Genomic DNA, 22,494 nt, shown 5'->3' on the forward strand with positions numbered 1-22,494 from the left:
TTCTTATTAAATATTAGTATACATGGTAATAAAAAGCCACTTGTGTGGTCAACAGAAAAAACAGCGCTTTGAATTGAATAATAATAATAGTAATCATAATAAAAAAAAAATAATAAATGTATTATTATTATTATTTAACAAAAATAGTTAATTTAATGAATCTGTATAATACAAAGAAGCCAAGTTCATATGATACGCTTCATCTTAAAGACTGGTCGCACACATGACACATGGTCCGAGAGGGTGGAAGTCAGAAGTTTATTTTGACTCATTACACACATCTCAGCTGCCATGAGCTCATTACTCTTGAAAGCATCTGACCCTCTGATAGTAACGACTTTGTACATTAAGACTAGTTAATCTCGTTTTAAGAAGCACGCTTCAAGAATTTCAAGACCAGAAATTAAGAGAACACTGAATGTGGCAATGATTTCAATCATCTCTTCTCTTTGTTCCTTAGTGTAAAGCCGATGCCATCAGTCAATATGTTTCCGACTGTGGGGGGCCATGATGAGAAGATATTCCTAAAACCTGACGGATGAACGCAAAAGAAAATAGGTGATTCTGCGACGAGCATGCAGAGTACTATTTACGTTATAGCTAATAAACTAATCGAAAAGATCCATTGTTTTGAGCTTACTTGAGGGGCTACAGTGTTTTGATACGGTCTTGAACATTCATCTTCTGGCATGGTCTTCTCATTCATAAAAACGGAACGGAAAGTGCATGGTTCGAGTCAGTGTCACCCACTTTTTAGACCAATGTAATTGTTATGTGTATCATTAGATACCAGTGGAGACACCAAGTGTTTACCCACCTCTAAAGAAACATTCGCAGCGGTTACTAACATATCTTTATTTATACACTCGTCTCGGTTGTTTTTGCCTGGAACATTAGTTCGGGTGTGTGGTGAAAAAATAGCTTTCAGCGACAGCTCAGAAATATTATATAGCCTACTATTTCACCGAGGGGAGAAAAAATGGCCATGGTTTCGCATGGTCATTTGACAAGCTATTGTCATAGAGCCATTGCAATTGCTTGGCCTTCTGACGATTGTGATTGGATATAGATAGATAGATAGATAGATAGATAGATAGATAGATAGATAGATAGATAGATAGATAGATAGATAGATAGATAGATAATATATTAAACATTTAAATGTGAGAATGCACAAAACAACCAAACATTGCTAAAACAATCATTTGCATTCTACTAAGCAGTCAAAAAAAAAAAAAAAAAAAAACTGACTGGAATATTTTAGAATCAACATATCATTAAATAATGATTACATTTATACAATTTGATTGTAGTCTGTTTATTATCAACTCACACATTTTTAAGCCGTTCCTATATGCATTTAGACCAGAATGTATTTTGTTGCATTGCTAAAATGTAGCATGATATTTGGGGCATTTGGGCAAACGAGTTTGTTTGGTTGATTAAAGTGAACCGTCGAGTATGAATTCCGCTTATAATGTCAAAAATATCTTAATATTTCATAAATAATTATGGAAGTGTGAATTGTATAAAGAAGCTTTTCTTTGCTAAGAGCAAAATGTTCACTTATTTCAGGATGATTTGATTAACTGATAATTGATAATTGGCGCAAATTAACTATCATTTTAGGAGGAAATGCAGTTTTATACAATATAAAACTGCATTTGACTTGACATTTTGCTTGTAATTTAAGCATACATATACGGAAGTTCTGTAGAAAAACATATATAATTGATTGGTTTAATGTTTCTTTAGGTTTTGATTGGTTCAAAGTTTCTTTAAAAAAGTTACCAATCCAGTTTATGTTGCTTAGCCTATGCAATAATATTCTATTTCCCAAAAAGACAAATCGTCTGCTGCTAATTATGCGTATCTTCACAAAAGTTCCTATTTATCATTATTACAACATCATTCTAATTCTTGTCATTCATAACACATCTCGTCCTAATAATTATATGGTAAACCCAGGTTATGTTAATGTGTAATTTTAATTTGGGTGTCAATCAAATGTCATTGCCTTAATCAAAATAGGCTTCTGGGTCTACCACAAAAAAAAAATAAACAAAAAAAAAAAGATGGAAAAAAGTGATCAGTTAGGCCAGGAGATGAGTCACAAGAACGCTGAGAAAAGTGGGCCCAGTTTTTTCTGTATGGTCACTTTCAAGACAGCGTGTCACAAGCATCAATAACAAATACGAGTTCTTTAAAAAGTTTTCAAATAAACCTGGTCGCATTAGTGTGAGTTAATGGGAACAACAAAAACAATAATAATAATAATAATAATGATAACAACAGCAACAACAATAATAATAATAACAACAACAACAACAATAATGATGATAATAATAATAATAATTTAAATAAGATACATTAAACAAATCAATTATCTAAATTGTTACGGAGTAAAAAATCTAGTTTAATTTACATTTTAAAAGTTTAAAACGTTGTGGCATAAATTATTTTTAAACATGTCTGGATTACATTACTCAGGCTCAGCAGTTATTATTTACAGTTTAAAAGGATCAACTGATAACCATAACTTTTATCTACCAAATGGAATTGACACCATTAAACTGCTTTGCCACTTAACACCTCTAAAAGGTTGACTGCTCCTGTAACTTAAATCCGGCCGTAATGAGGACTTTCGCAGATTAACGATGGGTGTTTTGGGGCCAGAGCGGGATTTAGAGGACAAAACCAACAATATTTACGATAGTTTTAAGCATCGATCATATCGACAGCTTTTAGTTTCTCCACCTGTGTTTGATTAGCATTAAAGAGTACATTCCAGCCTAGTTCACCTAGGTTTTTTTTTTTTTTTACATAAAAAATGTACACGAAAATTTCCATTCTATATTTCATATTTATGTTTAATTACGACAGATGGACACAGGCGGACAACTGCATAATTCAGCTTGAAATGCTGAAAATGCTGTTTAGGCCTATCCCACAGTCACATTTAAAATGTTGTACGCCTTTTCATTTTTGAATTTTTCAAATTAATTAATTTTTTATTTTCATTTCCATCTTGTCTTTACCACTAGATCATCAAGAATATGATATATCAATTAGCCTTTAATTTTGAATTTGATTTTTAGAGGCATGATGGTGTAATTTTGACATTCTTTAAAAAAACAAACAACAACAAAAAAACCTGTAGTATGCCTCAGTTTCTACTTCATTGAACATCTTTATTGTCGCATAGGAAAACTATTGCTATCTTAGCATTTAATGCGGTTCCACTTAACAGCTCCAAGGTGAGACAATTATGGGGAAGTAGCTCCCTCTGCTGTTCACTTTTCATTATTACGTTATTATGAGAAAAAGAGTATTGGTCCTGCGCACAGGACAATAGGCCTACATTTTCACCTTAACTGCATGTTGTTTATCATTGCATACAAAATAAAGTTTCATCGTGCACAGAGAGATTCATCAACTTCACATAAAAAGGGAGCCAGTGAAACTAAAATTGTGTTGTTGATTTAAGCTGCACAAAGAGTACAAAACACGGTCAAATAGACCACTTACAGATTTCAGTACTGGGCTACTTAGTTAACTAGTGGCCCATTGTACCCGAAAACTCCCTCCTGTCATATACTACATATAAATTTACATAAATTGCAGAAAAAAAAATACAAGCATATATAATTGCGGTATAGCCTATACAAGCAAGCAAGCAAACGCGTAAAACTAAAAACTGAACTCATCATGCACTCTCAGAAATAAAGGTACAAAAGCCGTCACTGGGGCGGTACCTTTTCAAAAGGTACACTTTTGTACCTATTAGGTTCAAATATGTACACTTTAAGTACTAACATGTAGCCTACCTTTAAGGTACCAAAATGGACCCTTTAGGTACAAACATGTACCTTTTGAAAAGGTGACAGCGACAGCTTTTGTACCTTTATTTCTGAGAGTGTGCCTTACCACAGGGTTGTACAGGAAAACATTTGTTACTGTAGGCTACAATACGTCGTATTGTCGTATTTGATGTACGGTTGAAGACCACAGAAGATCCAACTTCTTTCTTTCTTGGCGCACCCCCAAAAGGTGATTCGTATTACAATAAACCGTAAAAGTGCATGCAATATCTGGTTGAATTTTTAAGCAAATTTATGGTCAACTAATTAACAGGTAGGTTCCAGCATTATGCAGACTTATTCTCAAACTACTAGGCTACTTTTTTTTCTTCTTCTTCTTCTTTTTTGCGTTCAGTCTGGTAAATTACATTTTTCTATAGCAGCGAAGAAATTTAAAAAGTTGTAATGTGAAGAAATTGGCATTTTTGTCACACCATGAATAGACAGAGGCGTCTTCATAATGAGTGCATGGAGAAATGAACAAAAGTTCTTAATCTCGCACGAAGAGATCGTAATAGTTGTGATAGGCTATAACTCATAGGCCCATTTGAAAATCGTTGTAGATTTATAAGTGCTGTGCATTGAATAACTGGGTCGTTTTCTAAGTTGCACCTAAATTATTATAAAAACTATTTATTTTATAAAATAATTATATTACTTCCTATTAAAACAGGAAGTTTGGGCAAGGCGTGCCAGGTCTCGCCTCTTTAAAAAAAAAAAAAGAAAACCTGTCACAGCCATTACCTATCTATGATTTGCTATGCTTGCCAGTTAGTGTCAGTCCCAGACGACACGCCCACGGACCGCCCACTGTCTGTTCTGTGCGTCTTCCTTTTCTTTCCTGATGATGTGAAAGGACAGAGGAATCGATTTGTAAAATGGAATGTCTTTGCTCTGTCAAGCGCTGTATTTGCCCAAGTGCATTACCTGAGTGTTGTTTACGCTTGATTAATTCATATATTCCTATAAATCTTAATAAAGTTGTTAAAGTAGCCTAGGCGATATTTGCTGTAAACTGAAAATGTAAAATGCTACTTTGTGCCAACTGTGAAAGGCAAAGGAGAATGCGTGTCAATTATTTTAATGTCAGTTATATATATATATATATATATATATATATATATATATATACACACACATACATACACACACACAGAGAGAGAGAGAGAGAGAGAGAGAGAGATTAGTGCTGTCGAAATTAGCGCGAACGAATTTTTCAGTTTAACGCGTTAAAAATATTTAACGCAATTAACGCAGGGGCGGGGCCAGCGTTGGTCTCCCCAGTCACAACTGAACTTTTTCTTGACAAGAAATGCTTTTATTTATTAGCAGAAGTCTTTACGACCACATAAAACGGGAGACGTTTCAGACGCGCGCTCCAACTTCACTTCAGCGCCAGGCGCGAGTCAAACAAGCGCAGAAACTGTACTCGTAGCGCGTGCTCTTCAATTGCAAGCACAAAGGCACCGGCGCGCGCTGTCGCCTTTATTATTTCATAATATCAAAGTGTGAATGATACTACGTGCATGCAATGTCTTGGTCAGTTAAGTCATGAAGTTACCAAAAAGTCGATTAAAGCAGCCTTAAAACTGTGCGAGCATGTAATATGTTATATATGAGTCACATTTAAGAACATGTCTCTGATGGTTTTCAAATCTGTTCTGGAGCAGCCTGTCTCCTTCATTTAACACACCCGATTCAACTCGTCAGCTCATTAGACTTTGGCCGTTTCTCAAACTGGAGGATGCAAGACCTGAAGTGGGTCAGAATAGGTAAAGAGATGCGTGTCAGATCCGCGTCACGTTTAGCAGCGGCAGCTCTTAAAGAAATAGCAGCCAAATAACCTAAAAACCCAGTTTCTGTGATGTGTTAATTAAAAGAAAAAGAAAAAAAGAGGAAATCAATCAATTTTATAGCTTTAAAGATTCATCTATATTTAATTTAGAATTTAGTGTTTGCTGGGTTTATGTGAAGATTGATTTAAGTTCACTTAAATTAGAAGTTATTTTTTAAAGTCTAATAAATTTTAAAATTTATAGCTGTCAATCATACTGTAATGTTGAATGGCTATTGGTTAAATATTAGGGAGGAAAACTATTTCACAGAGACAGTAGTATTGGTATCAGTGGCTTTCAGTCATAAAAAAAGATGTCATTAAACTAATATTAACAAATATGTCTTTGTTGTTTGCATTAATTTGAAGATTGAATGTTAGATGGGATTAATCGCGATTAATCGCGATTAATTTCAGGGGGGTGTGTGTGGTTAATGAGTTAATTTCTTTTTTTCTTTTTTTTTCGATTTCTGCAGCATGCATGTGTATCTTAAATCTCAGGATGTTGCTTCCACCGTGCTTCCTCTTTGCGGTGCAGTATGTTCTAATATTTTCTGAATATTAGCCTAATTATCTTTTAAGCCTTACCTGAGTGAGCCAATAGGCACGAAGATGACGCAATCACTGTATTTAAGCTTTTTTGCTAGGTCTGTGACATTTACAGATAGTCTAATATTAAGAGTTTTGTTTGAGACTTTTGCGCCATTATTTAAAATATTTTTCACTCGCTCAGATAACCCTACCACTAGAACGGAAAGTACGAACAAAATAACTTTAGACTCATTGCTTACATGTCAGTCAGATGGCTTTTCTGTCTAAAGCCCTTTTTACATATAGCCATAAGATCCGGCTTTGGAAGCTTGCATTTAAACTACAATATGGAGCTCTACTCCAAGGCCTGAAACTGGAAGCCAAAAACTAAAAGAATTATGTACAATTAAAAATGTACATAATTTCATTAAATGGCGCGTACATACATTTAATAGGCCTACTGTTCCAAATGTCGTTTCTTACCTTCAAGATCACAGGTGGCTTTTTGTCTTAATGTAACTATGTCCATATAGGCTATTTGAATGTGGCTTAAATTGATAGTTCACTCAAAAATGCAAAATTCTGTCATTATTTACTCACCTTCATGTTGTTGCAAATCTGAGTTTCTTTTTTCTGTGGCACCCAAACATTTTTGGAGGTATGTTGGTTTTGCTTAGCTAATATTGACTTTCATTGTATGAGTAAAACTGTCATTTTTGAAGATATCTTCTTTTGTGCTCTACAGAAGAAAGTAAGTCATACAGGTTTGGAATAACACGAGAGTGAGTAAATAAAGAATCTTTATTTTTGGGTGAACTATACTATTAACATGGCAAACTATTTTGGAGGCTACTGTATCATGATGTTAGTTCAAGGGTCTATTTCTGCCCTGACCCTTAAAATTGCACCTGTTTTAACTAATAATATTTATATTACATGATATTTATATAATATTTTTAACTTCAAAAGATATAAGAACAGATAGTTTAATTCAGTAAAAACATTGTTAAAACAGTTACAGTAGGCCTATGTACGTTTTTTTATAAAGCATCCTGTGCAACAAAACAATAATAGGATGATGAAACTCAGAGCACTATTTTATTTTCTTAAAAACCAAAGTGTTACAGATGTACAGATCGTTACAGAAGTGTTGGAGATTAAACATACATCTTAATTATATGATTTGTTGAATTTAATTATTGCAGTTGGCCCCCAGCCATATTTAAATCTCATAAAATATAGATTTTTGTTGGTTGCTTTTCACGCTTTCTGTTGATTATTATCTATGTTGTCTGACTCCTTGGGCTTGAGAAGTCAAACAACAAGGGTAAATATTTGACAGTGAAGAGCTCTTGGGTATTTGAGAGTGCACACTTTTCCTCGAGCATACTTCTATCTGTGGGTGTCTAATAGATTAAGGAGAAACGAGAGGTCATTAGAAACTAAACTGTGTGCCTACACGGGGCTTTATTTATTCTTTGAGAGCGTGCGCCTAAATTCCAAGAGCTTGGCAAACATTTTAACTCACTTTATACAGGTTAACATCGACACGTGAATGCAGCTTGTTGCAGTTACTAACCGGCAAACGCTATTTAGAACCGACCCTCATATAGGCTAACAAATATAACCATTAGCCTAAGAAAATCTATTTAGAAAATCTATTTAAAAAATCTGTCATTCATTGGAAGATTTAAGAAAATTATAAACAGAGAATTTTCACAATTAAAGAAATGTTGTTTATTTTAAAGCGTTCAAAGTTACTTTAGAAGACTTTGATTAATCGGAAGACAGCTTGAAGTTTTATGGAAACGAAAAGTCTTTTAATTCCGTTTGAAAACGCATAACTAATAATTCAGTATAGACGTAAGCAGCTAGACGTGTAGCAGTAGATAGTTGCCCAGATCCCGTTCGGCCCTATTCAAAACCATGACAACAAGAAACAAGCGCGGATTTATTTGAGAAAGTTAAAGGACATTGTGCGGGGGCGTCAATCAAGCATTATTTCAGGACTGAACAAATGCAAAATCTTGACTGGAACAAATGCTTCCAACGGGTCTCGGACGCGGGGCTACATTTCCCTCTTTTGTTCCCGGTCGCTGGTTGGCATGTATTTGTGTTCCTTTTTTCGCCCGACCACCCAGGACGACTAGACGAGAACGGATACTTACTCTGTTTGGGAGGGTCTATGCAGTCATCCAGAGCGCGCTAAAGCTAGGCAATCTCGGGAATCATCAGAACCCAATGATATGCCTAGTGCGCTTACTGGTGAGGTGCAGGAGTAAGCAATAGTCCATAATGAAAAATTACTGTCTCCTTGATGCCTGGATCTTTTCCCAAATAGAAGTTCTTAGTTATTTCAGATTTCTCGCTCGTTAGGAAGAAATGAGCTTCTAAGTTAAACACTTAAACAGCAACGTATATTGTAATGTCAGATATAGGCTAGCTGTTAGGAAACATCCTTTCAATTAAAAAAAAAAATCTAGCAATAAGGATTTTTATTTGTGTGCTTTTACAGTATACAAGAGTAAGCCGCGAATATCAATTTCATTAATTACCATGTGATAACTATCACCCCACTGTACTGAGAGAGTGCACATTTAACCCGTGTGTGTGCAATGACACCTGCAATAAACGACAATACCCCAATAAACGAATTAGGAAAACCAACTCTGGGACGCTAATGCATCACTTTGTATGCAAATATCCGATATGTTATTTGAGCGGGGGAAAAGAAGGGAGGGCTCTTGTTGTCACTTGCCACCCAAGACGTGATTCAGCCTCAACAATTACCATTATCTGTTTCCCACTTTTCACGAATTCGGACGAATCAGTAATGATGAAGAGTGTTACCCTCCATCATTGTGAAAGTAACGGGCTATTCTTTGCCGAGTTCACACCTACCATTACAGGGATTTAAGTACACGAGTCATTGAGGTACTTAGAACCCATAAGGAGGAGAGGCCTCAAAGCAGCCACCAAGTGCTGTTTATATAAACACCGCGACATCAGTGTACACATTGTCACTTGGATGCGCGTCTTGAGAACGCACAGATCACTTCAGCACTACGCGATTAAGGATAGCTCTTCACGATCGAGAACCAGTCCTGGAACTACCAGCAATCCAGCGCTGTTACAGATGGCTATTTCTAACAAGTTCAGTTTCACTGTGAGAAGTATTTTGGATTTGCCAGAAAATGACACCGCGAGCATCGCGCACCATTCTCCAGTGGACTCCTTCTCCGTCTCACCTTACTCGTCTTGGACTGAAAACGAGAGAGGACACATCTGTAAGTTCTTAAAACATTTTCCAGTCAGTTTTAAGAATACATGTTTAAATGTCCATACAATGAGGGGTTATTTTGTCATTTATTTTAGTTTGATTCACCATTGAAGTTCTACATGTTATATGTGGTAACTGTAAAGCACGTACATATATAGGCTTTTTTTCTCTCTCAGAGGATAGATATACATCAAGGCTAATCATGTTTTTTCTTTAGCGTCAGACGAGAGCAACCTTGAGGCTTCACCAGACTCCACCGGGCCAGACGCGCTTTCAGTGGATACAGAGCATGAAAAGCGGAAGAAGCGTCGCGTGTTATTCTCCAAGGCTCAGACGTATGAACTGGAGAGACGCTTTCGTCAGCAGCGGTACCTGTCCGCTCCTGAACGAGAGCAGCTCGCGCACCTGCTACGCCTCACGCCCACGCAGGTGAAGATCTGGTTCCAAAACCACAGATACAAGATGAAGAGAGCGCGGATAGAGTGCGCTCAGGACCTCAATCAGCCTCCAGTGCTGCGCAGAGTCGTGGTGCCCATTTTGGTCCGAGATGGCAAACCGTATCAGAACTGCACCATTGATGCAGAAAAAGGAAGCTGCATCGTTCCACCAACAGTACCATCCTCACCCTTCAGCGTTCAAGGTTTCCAGTCTTTACAGCAACAAACGCCCTTTGCGCTTTTCCCCACATACCAGCACTTTACCAACACAGCGGCCTCCCGTCACCACTTCTGTGTTTGGTGAGATTCACTTAGGACAACACGAACTATTTTTGGGACTTACCCCACAGGACAGCGCATGGATTCCTCTTGATTCAAGTTGTTTTTAATTACATAAAGTGTTAGGTTTATTAAAGTAGAAACTCTCGGCGTTGATAAGATAAAAAAATAAATAAAATAAATGCTGTTTGCACATATTATATGTTCTATTTAGTTGCATTTCGTGAGAGTTTTGTATTAATTGATGTTGTTTATAATTGCCTAGATAGTGTATTTTTGAACTGTTTGTGTTTGTTCTAAACCAAAAGTTTATATATCAGTGAGGAAAGAAAAAGTTTTATGTTTTATACTGTGAATAATGTAGTGTCATAATTTGATGAAATTGCCTCATCTTAAAGTGTTACACGTTTTCGTTCTTTATTCTATGTATTACAAAAAAATGAGAATAAAAAAATGAATTTTTAGCAATTTATAGTTGTTTGAATTGTTCAAATTATTGTTGCTTTATACACATTATATCCCGTAAGCTTAAAATCACTCCTTAATTATTAATGCTTTCAAATATTAATTTTCTCCTTAGGCTTTAGGATTTTTATTATTATTTTTTACACGTTTAATTCGTTCACCTTTTTTGTTAATCCCTTCGATTGTTACATACTGTTTGTACAAAAGATCTCAGACTGAACTGAAAAAGAGTACGAGAATTAGCGCACAGCAAGAGATGAGTGGCTTTTGTAATGTTAAGACGTCCACTTTCACCCAACAGAGAAGACCAAATAACCATCTTTAAAAAAAGAACCCTTATTTAAGACTCAACAAAGTAGGTAAACACTGAACAAGAAAGGTAGGATGCACAATGGTTATTGAATCTTGAGTGATAGTGAAATTTTAACATTCTGGCTTTTATCGTCTTTTTACGGTACGCAATATTAATATACCGCATTAAAAGCCTTTTTGTTTGTTTTTAAGCATATTTGAGTGTTGCTTGAGGCTTTAGTGACCAAATTAGAAAACAGAAGTTGTTCTTGTTCTTAAAATTGTTACCCCAGCACACCCAAAAAATAAATTAAGCAGCGGTTTGTCAAAAATGGCACTTTGACTTTAGAAAGTTCAGGCAATGCACAGTCTGCTCGTAACATTAATGAAAGAGGTGTGATTTCTCTTGCTTTCTCAATCCCGAGTTTGTCCCAATTAATTCAGCGACCCAGCTAGTATCATCCCTGTCACCTGGCCTTTTGTCCCCTCTCTCAGGCCACCTTGTACTACATATGGAGGGGACTGACCGCAGCGCTCTCTTCTCTACATCTTCCCTAAAACACTTTTTTGTGTCGTCCTCTGAAAGGACCATTGTGTGGTTCCCAAAGGGACCTAGACAAAATCCGCAGCGTCTCAATTCTCATGATGTTTAATCAGTCCCGGGTGACAAATTTATGGGCTTTAACAAGACAATGGAGTTTTAAAAGTCGTTGGGTTTTGGGAGTGACAAAGACAGGCTTTTAGAGGTCTCCGCTGGTTTATGGCGAGCTTGGCCACAGCAACCTGGTAGTAACATAGAACTCACCAACTGCGCTTATGAAGTTATGTTTTTCTTTAAAGTAGGTCTACCTATTTGTTTCTTGATTCAAGATTAGATTATTAAATCATGTGCTTCGATGAATCATTTACCCTTTAAATACACCCAAAGAAGATGAAATCAAATGTAACCACATGCATGTGACAAAAACTGATCATTTGACCAAACCAGATACATCTATCAAAGTTCTAGTCCTTACTATATAATCTGGCAGTTCTTGTTCGATGTTTTGTTTATATTTGTCAAGACATGATTAATAAAGTAAACCTTGAAACGAATTATTATAATGAACCATTGTTATCTTTTTGCTTTTTAAAAAACTCTTCATAGAGACGACTCTGTGCCGTATTAAATAATAGGCTAAATACATTTAACATGTCATTACAAGTGCGTTTTATGCCCCCAGTTGGTCTGTCAGATTTTACTAGTTAACTACAATGTCATCAATATGTGATGTCCACCGTTTCGGTTTCCTGGCTGTAAACGGTGCCACTCTGCCACCTTGAGGTTAACAGCTTCCTGTGGTGGGTTTGATCTGATTGCGCTCAGAGGGAAACGAATATTCCCATGCACCTCTCTGCCATAAACTGTTCCTGTTCAAACGGCATGGTTGCCAATCTCCACTAGATGTCACAATAGCACCGTGGAGTCTCAAGTTTGAGTATTCTGCTGTCAATATTTACTGCACCTGATGAGCATCAACATCGCTCCCGTTCCACCGTAAACAAACGTTCAATAAAACACATCAGTAAAAATAAGCCTCCGATAATATAATATAATGTAATGTAATAATATAATATAATATAATATAATATAATATAATATAATATAATATAATATAATATAATATAATATAATGTAATACGCCTTTGGATAAATTATGGCATTAATTCCTTATATATTCATAAGCATATATGCATATTGAAAACATTGGCCACCCAGCGCTGAACATAATTGTCCGGATTGTCAATAGAAAAGGATATTAAAAACAAGACAAAGCATACTACTAATTGCCGTTAATTGGCCATGATAGCCGTACTCCAGCAGAGAGGAGTGAGCCTGATTAAGATAATTAAGAGAGCCTTTTGTAAACTGGATCAAGTAGGCCGAACACCTTGAAAGCAACGTTGGACGCCCCATAGTTTTGACACTAATTGTTATAATTGCACTCGCGATTATCATCACTGGTGAACAAACTACGCCCACCTGTGCTAACTTCAAACTAGAGAAATGCGCAGTTTTCTTAGTTTAAGGATGATAAAAATTTCATTTCGCTTTAAGAGGTGACAAGCGTTCTGTAAATTTGGAGTACTGGCCAAAGATGTTAACGCTGGATATTAGCTATGTAAATATTCGTAATGTTACGAATTAAAATTATTTATTTTTTTCCGAAGCTGTAAATGTGTTGTTGTGACATTTGACAAAAATAAAATGATCAGTCTACGCACACTTGAACAAAGCTTTTTCGTCTTGTCAAATATTCCGTGACCACCAGAAGACGCTGTATTCCCTTCTGTTAAACGTTTGTTGGCTCATCCTAATAGTTTATGACATGTTATATTATTCTGCTTTATGCATATAGGCTATTTGTTATTATTGTGCCGTACAGTTTGTATTTTATTAGATTTATTAGGCATATGATAAATAGGTTAACTTTTTTTGTGTGTTCCTGGCTCTTCGGAGCAGCTGCTTATTTCATATTATCACGTTAAGTGTTCCATAAGATCGCAAAGAAACAAAGAAATACATAACGTAAAGAAAGTTGCCGTTTTCTGAAGGTGACATTTGAATTCCGTCAGCAAACGTTAAAAAGCGCAGTAAAATAATAATAAAAATGCGTCAGAATTTGTGTTCCCTGGTTTTATATATTCACAATAATCTCATAATCAGTCACCGACTAATTTTTTGTGGCATTTTTGGGTCTTTAGATGAGTTGCTGTAGACACTCAGAAAATAGCACGGTATCTTTGCAAAGAGAAAACATTATGTTTTTTAGCCTTAACTCTATTACAAATTGAAATAATAAATTAGTCTTAAACCATAAACAGAGTCTTTGTAGTCCCTTGCCGCTATAAAGACCAAATGATCAGTGGTTCCCGTCAAAATTTGCTTAAGATTTGTTTTTTTTTAAATCAATAAAACTGTTACATTTTGTATAGCCGTTTAGAAGGTTGCGGCGTTCAGAGGAGGCTCTGAATGAACGCAAAATAACTAAAGTTTACACCAAATATTTCAGTCTACAACTGGTGGATCTTACCCCCATGAGAGTTGCCTGCATTTCAAGTCATTGTTTTATCCAAAAGACATGAATACTTGGTGTCCCAAAATGTCTTTTTACTTTTTACTAGCAGTTTTAAATTTGATACGCTAAATTGGTGTTACTGTAAGTAATTTTATGTTAGCGCCGCACATTAATTTATCCAAGCCGGACGAAAAATGGGGGAAAATGTAATTGTATCTTATCATTATTGTAACAGATATTAAATTGAGAGTAGCATGGGACAACGCGTTGTTTTGTTAAAATGGTGAAATAATAATAATAATAATTATTATTATTATTAGGCTATTATTAGTAGTAGTAGTATTGGAGATGTTGTTGTCGTCGTTTTTATTTATAATAATAAAGAAGAGTATGAAATGAAAGTCTGTTTTGTACAATAAATCTCTCAAAACCGATTTCGTTAAGTCTACCATCCAACTGACATCCAGATTCGATTCTGTAAAACAGTTTTTCTGTCCAGTTATACCGAGGAAGTCCTAGGGGCGTCGGGACGATGCGCACTTGTAAGCAATGCATTACTGAACTTCCGCGGAGTTACTTCAGGACTTACTCAGGTTATTTCAGCGTCGTTAACTTTACCTGAGAGCCTCTCGTTCTCCCGAGTTCATTTACCTCAGTACCGCGCGTCTCAGCCGAGTGGATGAGAATTTGGACGAGTCGCTGCCTATGTCCAATAATATCAAACGGAAAGGGGCTTAATCATTTACTTGGCCTCTTAACACGCGCATATGTATTTATTTATTTGTCAGTCAGTGTTCCTGAGTCGTCGCAAGGGCCCTTTGCATGTTTGAGTACGACGGAGCATAATACAAACACGCCTGCAATCACCAGAAGCCTCTTGTGGCCATTAAAAGTCAGTAGTTCAACTCGAGCTTTTTTCACAAACTGAGTGGTTCTCAAAGTCTGAAGTCCGCATATGCACTCACATCAAGGGGCCCTTATAAACATCACTCCAACTGTCAATATTTCATCCTTTGCTGTGTTCCTTGCCGTTCTCGCAAGCCTCGCCACCGCGAAATAACCAGCCTCGCGCTGAAAATGAACCATGGACGAATTAAATTTACGCACAGGTGTTGTTGCATGCTTAAATGTTTTCGGGGTTGGGGGAAGGCACGGGTAGTTGAAGACCGCGTAATAGAAAGTGTGCGTGGGTGCACAGATGATAGCGCTGCTTTGTATTGTTGCCCTGGCTGCTGATGCCCCGCCTCTGATGGAAGCCTTAAACCTGGCACCAAGCTAAAACAAACGAAAGTCAGCTTCGAGCTCCCACTCAAACCAATTAAGGCGGACTCCAGTGCACACTCATACGTTTCCATCCTGCTGCAGCGACGGTGAAACAACAGGAACAGAGGAGCTGGCCAAAAAAAGAAGGAGAGATTGCCTTGCCTTCTAATTTCTCCTTTCCAACACAGAACAATGTCGATGAGCCCTAAGCATACGACTCCTTTTTCTGTATCCGATATCTTAAGTCCTCTTGAAGAGAGCTACAAAAAAGTGAGTATGGAGGGGAACAACTTGGGGGCTCCTCTTGCCTCGTACAGACAACCCCAAGTCACGCAAGCGGCGATGCAGCAGCACCACATGGGCCACAATGGAACAGTACCCGCTGCCTACCACATGACTGCAGCTGGAGTTTCCCAGCTGTCACATACAGCCATGGGGGGCTACTGTAACGGGAATTTGGGCAACATGAGCGACCTGCCGGCCTATCAAGACGGCATGAGAGGCAGCACGACGGCCACCAGCTGGTACGGAACGAATCCCGACCCACGCTTCTCTACAAGTACGTGAGATTGACACTTTATGTCGTAGCCTATTTGCAAGAACTGTTTGTGAATTTTGAACGATAGCTATTTTAAAATATATTAAACATGTCATGCAGCTACGATTTTTATTTTATTTTATTCATGCTGCTCTGTAAAACTCCAAGTGACCGTGGGGCTTTTGACAGTGATGAAGGGAATTATGTTAAGCCAGCCGCACGTTAAACGCGCCAGGTGTTTTATCTAAACCCAAACAAACTGCAACAATTAACACACTCTTAACTGCAGTTCCAGTGTTTCTCCAAAACTAGGAATTTAAACAAGAGACGGTTGCGTAATTGTGCACAATGGCTATATTCGCTCATCTTGTTGTAACCCACTGAGCTAAAGAGCGTTTGTGTTTTCTGTAGTCCTCAAATATGATACTGAACCTGCGCTGTTTGTGTCTGATGTTGTTGTCAAATTGCAAAGCTAAATAGGACTGTTCTTCTTGCAGTCTCTCGTTTCATGGGCTCCTCGTCTGGTATGAATATGGGCAGTATGAGCACGCTGAGTTCACTGGCGGATGTTGGCAAAGGCATGGGTCCGCTGACCAGCACGCCTCGCAGGAAGAGACGAGTACTCTTCTCCCAGGCGCAGGTGTACGAGCTCGAGCGACGGTTCAAGCAGCAGAAGTACCTCTCCGCGCCGGAAAGGGAACATCTGGCCAGCATGATTCACTTGACTCCGACTCAAGTTAAAATTTGGTTTCAAAACCACCGATATAAAATGAAAAGGCAGGCCAAGGACAAAGTGTCCCAGCAGCAACTGCAACAAGACAATGGCTCCTGTCAGCAGCAGCAACAGTCTCCACGGCGGGTGGCCGTGCCAGTGTTGGTGAAAGACGGAAAGCCATGCCAGGGCAGCAGCCATACACCCAACACTGGTGTACAAAACCACCATCACCAGGGGGGAAACGTCATGATTATGTCCAATAACAGTTCTTCAATGGGCCAGCATCAAAGCCAGCAGGTAGGCAGCGCCGGCCAGTCCCCAGATCTGGGTCAACACGCTGCAAGCCCCCCATCTCTCCAAACCCAGGTATCCGGCCTGTCGCACCTGAACTCTTCCGGTTCCGAGTATGGAGCTGCCTTGCCCTGCTCCGCTCTGCTCTATGGCAGGACGTGGTGACATCGGAACAGACAGTAACACAATAACAAACTGACAGGTGGATGCAGATAATCTGTATACCCTGCTCAAAAGGACCATGAGAACAGTGGTTGCGCTCTGAAATCAATGTCTCCTTTCTGGAGGGAGACATGACAAGGCTACAAGCAACACGAGGATTGCCAAATGTCAAAGGTATCAAATCTTTTATTTTGAGGATGAGCGCCAAAACACCGTTAAGAAGATGGAATTATTTATATACGCTAGATTTTAAAAGGAGACTGATTTAAACACTAAAATCAAATATTCTGTCACCCTGTTGGATTTTTAAAAATGTCCCGACAATGAAGACATCTCCCCTCACAGTTAGACTGCTAAATACCTTTCATGATTTCTTATAGATTTCACTGTAAACGTAGCTTGTATATTTCTGTAAAAGGTTTGGACTGACTACATAGTTTTTAGCGATATGTAATATTGTACAAAATTTTTATCGATATTAAGGGTCACATGTTTTTCAGTTTCACTGTTATTTGTACGTTTAATTTTCTTGTAACTTATATAGATATTTGACTTAAACGCAGTCATACAATCATATTAATAAATTATGACAATAATAACAATAGCCTAACAATACGTTTGTTTTAAATTTGGGTGTAAGAATCAATCACTCGGCGGTGCTAAAAGTGGGACCTGACCAATTTAACATTTTTTTCTTCAAGAAAACAAGTTTAAAAGTCATCAAGCTTCCACACAATTAGCCATTACATTTGTACAAGCTTTCTGAATACGCATTAGAAGAATTTTTGCTGCAGTCGATCATTGTTTGAAATCCACGATTTCTACTGTTTGTATTGGATCTCCATTCAGTGTGACGGGTTTGTGGAGCTGGGATTTCTGCATCACAGGCCTTATAGTAAAGTGTTCATTCTGCAAATAGTTATGCAGTTTTCTGTGTGTCGCAACACCCCTGGAGTCAAACGCCAAATATTATTAGGCTACCCTAAATATGTTCATGGAAGTCAATTTTGCGTCGTGTAAAAACGTTTATACAACTGACAAAACCCGGGATCTATTTAGGCACAAAATGAAATCCGTTTTGTGCATTTTTGCACGAAACAATTATTAAATATTTTACAAATGCTTAGCCTATATAAAACATACAAATGTTTCATACCAATTTGATTGTAAAATCTAATTCCAACGATCTGATTGTGTTTAACTCATTTAATACGTCGTAGTCTATGACTTTTTCCAAGAAAAAAAGTTTTGGTACAGGTTTCTTTTCGGAGCGTATAAGAGAATGAGTCGGTGCAGGTGAGGTCTCCACTCCTTGAGAGAAACTCACATCAAACAAACGCTCCTAAAAGCTAACTTATCAATCACATCGCTGTACAAACAGCAGCATTCTCCTAAATAACTTTGCAAGACGAAATAAACACACTTATCAGACCGCCGTCCATCAATACCGTGTTTGTGAAGATCAGAGGTAAAATCAAATGCCACCGTGTTTATGTATCGATAAAGACCGTAAACATCTGAGGGGCGCGGTAAGATTGACTGAGGTGCCAGACAGAAATAATGAAATATGACAGAGACATTTCCATTAAACTTTTTGACCATTTCAGAATCAAATAAAAATAAATAGCCCACACACGGAAAACAAAAAAAGCTACAAACTATTTGCTACACGATTAGGAATCGGTTGTGGACTGAAAGGCCGCGTGTCTTTGACTTTCTTTCTTTCTTTCTTTCTTTCTTTCCTTCCTGCCTTCCTTCTTTCTTTCTTGCTTTCTTTCTTGCTTTCATATAGGATCCAAATGATTTATCATTTCATTTTTTGTGGACATTACTGTCTTTTCGAAAATCATTTTCGACTTGTTTGAACTATAAACTCTTCTATAGTATTTTTTTTTTTTTTTTTTTTTTGCTTGCGTGATCACAAGGAATGGTAGTCTTCGGCATGCAGATTTGGGAAACATAATTATCGTTTATGTGATGGCAAAATATTTATTTCACTTTTCAATTGTATTGAAATTATAAAATTTAAGTTTCGGCTTTGTTTTGTTATTTAAATAATTTTTATAACTTTTTTTCAAAACTAAACCATTGGTATCATTGTTGCTTTTATGACATAATTACAGCGTTCTCTTGCCTTTATAATTTCAAAAATACATATTTGCTAAATTGACCAAAATAGTATTTCTAAAATAAGACTGTCATAGGGCCTGAGATTAACCCCGGCGTTATGATGGATGATGGGGGGGACTATATTAAACTGTGCACTATTTGGCCTGATAGGATATTTTATTAGGCTACACCGCTGCAGCAGCTATAGTAGCTCTAATTTAACTATCGATGCAAAGCAAAACTTGTACAACTATGTCATTAGGCCAAATGCTCGGTATGGCCCTTGTTGCTGTTCTCGCCTGGGTTTTTGCACCTTTTAATCGCAAATAAAACCCTCTGCATGTAGTAAACCTTCAACTGATGAAGGTATTTATGTGAAGCTCTCGCGCCAATAATCGGGCAGTGGGGCGCGCGTTTTAATGACTCACTGATTGTAATGGCGCTCTTCTTTTCAGTGAAGGGTCGTTAAATCAACAGATCATTTTGTCGATTATGTCCGAAATTATACTTTCGAAGGCCTACAGATGCTTCTTTTACTTGCACTGATACTCAATTATATGTAACCTCCACCTAAAACTCTAAGCAATATCTAGCCTACTAAAAATACAAGCTCGATGGGCGGATACTGCGATATATTAATAATGTGATATATTTCACCCAACATAAAAATAAAATAAAATAAAAAAAAAAAGGTTTGAGAATTTTAAGTATTCGTCGTTAAAAGGCATGTTAGTCAGTTTATCGTGACAAGATTTAATATTTATAAAGTTTACTTTAATTAGGAGCGAAAATTGAAAGTGTGCCTACGGAGTACATGTCACTGTTAATGACCTTCAGTATTTAGACAAATGTTTGAGGATGTCTGCTATCCTAACCATGCGTACTTTTCAAGGCTGGATAAATTGATTAACCACATACATGAAATAAATGTTCATTTTATGGGCAAGTAAGATTTTCTCTTTTATCCGTTGTGCAAATTCAATCATTTTCCACAGCAATCTACCGGCGCCGAAAGAGTCTATTAGGATTTCGGGGATTCGTTTTGTTAGAGCTCCTCTGAAAGACTCCAGATTACATTAACATGTCTGAGGCTCGGTGTGTGGTCTTTGTGGGGAGCTTGTAGCTGTTGAAAATGACTTGTTGGAAGCGTGTATGCTCTCATCACTCTCGCTCAACACACGTTGCACAACTGCGGACTGTCCTTGAGGCTTTGGGTGCAAAGGTCCCAGTCACCTCCCTGCAATTAGACCCCAATCGCAACGCAATCATATTAGAGTTAGGGTTTCTGAGGTTCGTTCTACGCTTATTCAACAGTGTAGTTCGGAGAAAGGGGTTCATATACACTATCTGCATTTATAGCGTGTTTTGTATTGAATCTTATAGATAAACCACAAAGTTTGGACTCTGTGGTATCGACAAAAAAAATAATCATGCATTTTTGGCATTATTCATATATTTCATATAATGATGTTATACATACATTTTTAATAATTAGATGGATTTAAGAGCAATGTCCTACTAAGAATTTTAAAGTGTAGAAAGAAACGTGTTCCCGTACAACGCAAATGTAACACCAGATAGGCCTAAGTGTCAGATAGAACAAATACGTCTTTGCTTACACTAATAACTAATAATCATGTCAACTGATTTTACTCAGCGACCCATCTTTTATTTACACCGCTCGCTGACTTGACACATGCCCACACAAAACAAACCTGTTTCAGCCACACCTTCGAAAAGTAATGTTATGCAATGATTTGCCCGCATTATGTAGTATTTTTAGTTCGTATTATGTCATTTGCTCTGGAGCTGTCCGGGGTGCTGAAGTTTGTTTTTTTTCCGCCAGCATTGGAACTATACTTAATCAATAAAAACATTATTTCCAAACACAACAGTTTCGAAGTAAAATTGCAAAAGTATAACTTAAAACCACAAACGTAGTTTTAAATGAAATGCTTAACTGGACAATTTAGCTACAGTCCGCAGCAAAGTCAGGCGAGAACGGTCCAAAAAAGTCTGTTACCACAACGTTTCAGCGTAATACAAACCCTATTCTTGACACAACAGCACAAGATATAAGGAATGAAAAGGCAACTACTGCAAAAGTAGAAAAAACACTGCAAGACGCTAAACATTACAGTATTATAAAGTCTTATTATAAAGACTTGATCGTTTACAGTTATACAGCCAAAAAAAAAAAAAAGCAAATATGTCTTTGTCGGTATTGTTGCACTGAAAACTTGAGTCTTTAAAACTAAAGAATAGTACAAACCTCTGCTTAAAATGGACAAAGAAATGCTCTTCGTGTAGAAAACTCCAACTTTCGAATGCATACCCACCTTCCTTGTTTAATCTAAATACATCTTAAATGGGATTTGTAACAGTAAAGTAACAAAAAAAAAATTAAGATGAGCAAGACCTGGTTTTCTTGTACGACTTCCAACACCTCATTCTTAGACCAGCTTCATCTGAGTATGTGCATGACAAATGGCACAATTACACATTAAATGCAATCACCTCCTTTAGTAAATCTTATTGTCAGCTAGTAGCAAAAATATATTTAATTGTCCAGCATTTATCTGCTTCTTGAGGCCATTGTGCTGCGCACGCAAACGAGGGTCATTTGCAAGAAGAAATACTTAGCATGCAGCGCGGAACACAAGATGCAGTAATACTTGACCTTTCAGTGTAATTGTGGCACCAGTGAAATGCAGCGCATTCAGCCTTATGTGAATGGAGCCTTTCCCATCCAATGAATAAAAACTGCATTTTCATACCTTCCCATTTCTTTGCTGTTTTTTATTTAGCCTATTTATTTATTTTGTTTCTCCTCAAAGAAAATTACTTTTCTAATGGCAGTGTCTGTTAGAATCCTACAATTTAAATGGACATATTTACACCGAGGCAAATTATCATGAACTGCAGAAATGTTCCGAAATGAAAATAGGCCACCTCATTTATTGGTAGATGTAAGGAAAGATATTAAATTGATGAATCACCCGGATAATGACAGTTTGATCGTTTGTTTTATTTTGCTGTTTTATTTTATAGCAGAATCTTGTGGACAGACAACATTCTGTAAGATTGGGGAGACATAAATGAATTATTTCTGCTATATGGCATTCAAATAAAAACAGAATTGCTTACAACTAGGAATATGAAACCATGTTTTAATTCAGTTTTTAATTCAGTCAGGTAGCCTAATATAAACGCTCTTCTTGCTTAAGACTGCAGACATTATTCTTAATGATTAAATGCATCGAGTATATGCTCTATGACATATCAGATTCAGCCCTGCACGGTTTGGCCCATTTCTATCTGTGAGCGTTTGGGGTGTGCAAAGAGAGAAAGCAGTGTAAGTCTGTAACACGTCTTCCGAA

At 37.2% G+C, this 22,494-nt stretch overlaps 2 protein-coding genes across 2 annotated transcripts; both read left to right on the forward strand.

Annotated features, from left to right (window-relative positions):
• Positions 1 to 6,960: 6,960 nt before the first annotated feature.
• Positions 6,961 to 10,679, forward strand: nkx2.9 (NK2 transcription factor related, locus 9 (Drosophila)). Its single transcript, XM_058749683.1, has 2 exons — positions 6,961 to 9,512; positions 9,723 to 10,679. The coding sequence occupies exons 1-2, from the start codon at positions 9,254 to 9,256 to the stop codon at positions 10,244 to 10,246; spliced, it is 783 nt and encodes a 260-aa protein (XP_058605666.1). The 5' UTR covers positions 6,961 to 9,253; the 3' UTR covers positions 10,247 to 10,679.
• Positions 10,680 to 15,053: 4,374 nt separating this feature from the next.
• Positions 15,054 to 17,605, forward strand: nkx2.1 (NK2 homeobox 1). Its single transcript, XM_058749721.1, has 2 exons — positions 15,054 to 15,858; positions 16,335 to 17,605. The coding sequence occupies exons 1-2, from the start codon at positions 15,492 to 15,494 to the stop codon at positions 17,006 to 17,008; spliced, it is 1,041 nt and encodes a 346-aa protein (XP_058605704.1). The 5' UTR covers positions 15,054 to 15,491; the 3' UTR covers positions 17,009 to 17,605.
• The last annotated feature ends 4,889 nt before the right edge of the window (positions 17,606 to 22,494 follow it).

The sequence above is a fragment of the Onychostoma macrolepis genome, chromosome 17 (genome assembly GCF_012432095.1).
Source record: "Onychostoma macrolepis isolate SWU-2019 chromosome 17, ASM1243209v1, whole genome shotgun sequence".
Lineage (NCBI taxonomy): Eukaryota > Metazoa > Chordata > Actinopteri > Cypriniformes > Cyprinidae > Onychostoma > Onychostoma macrolepis.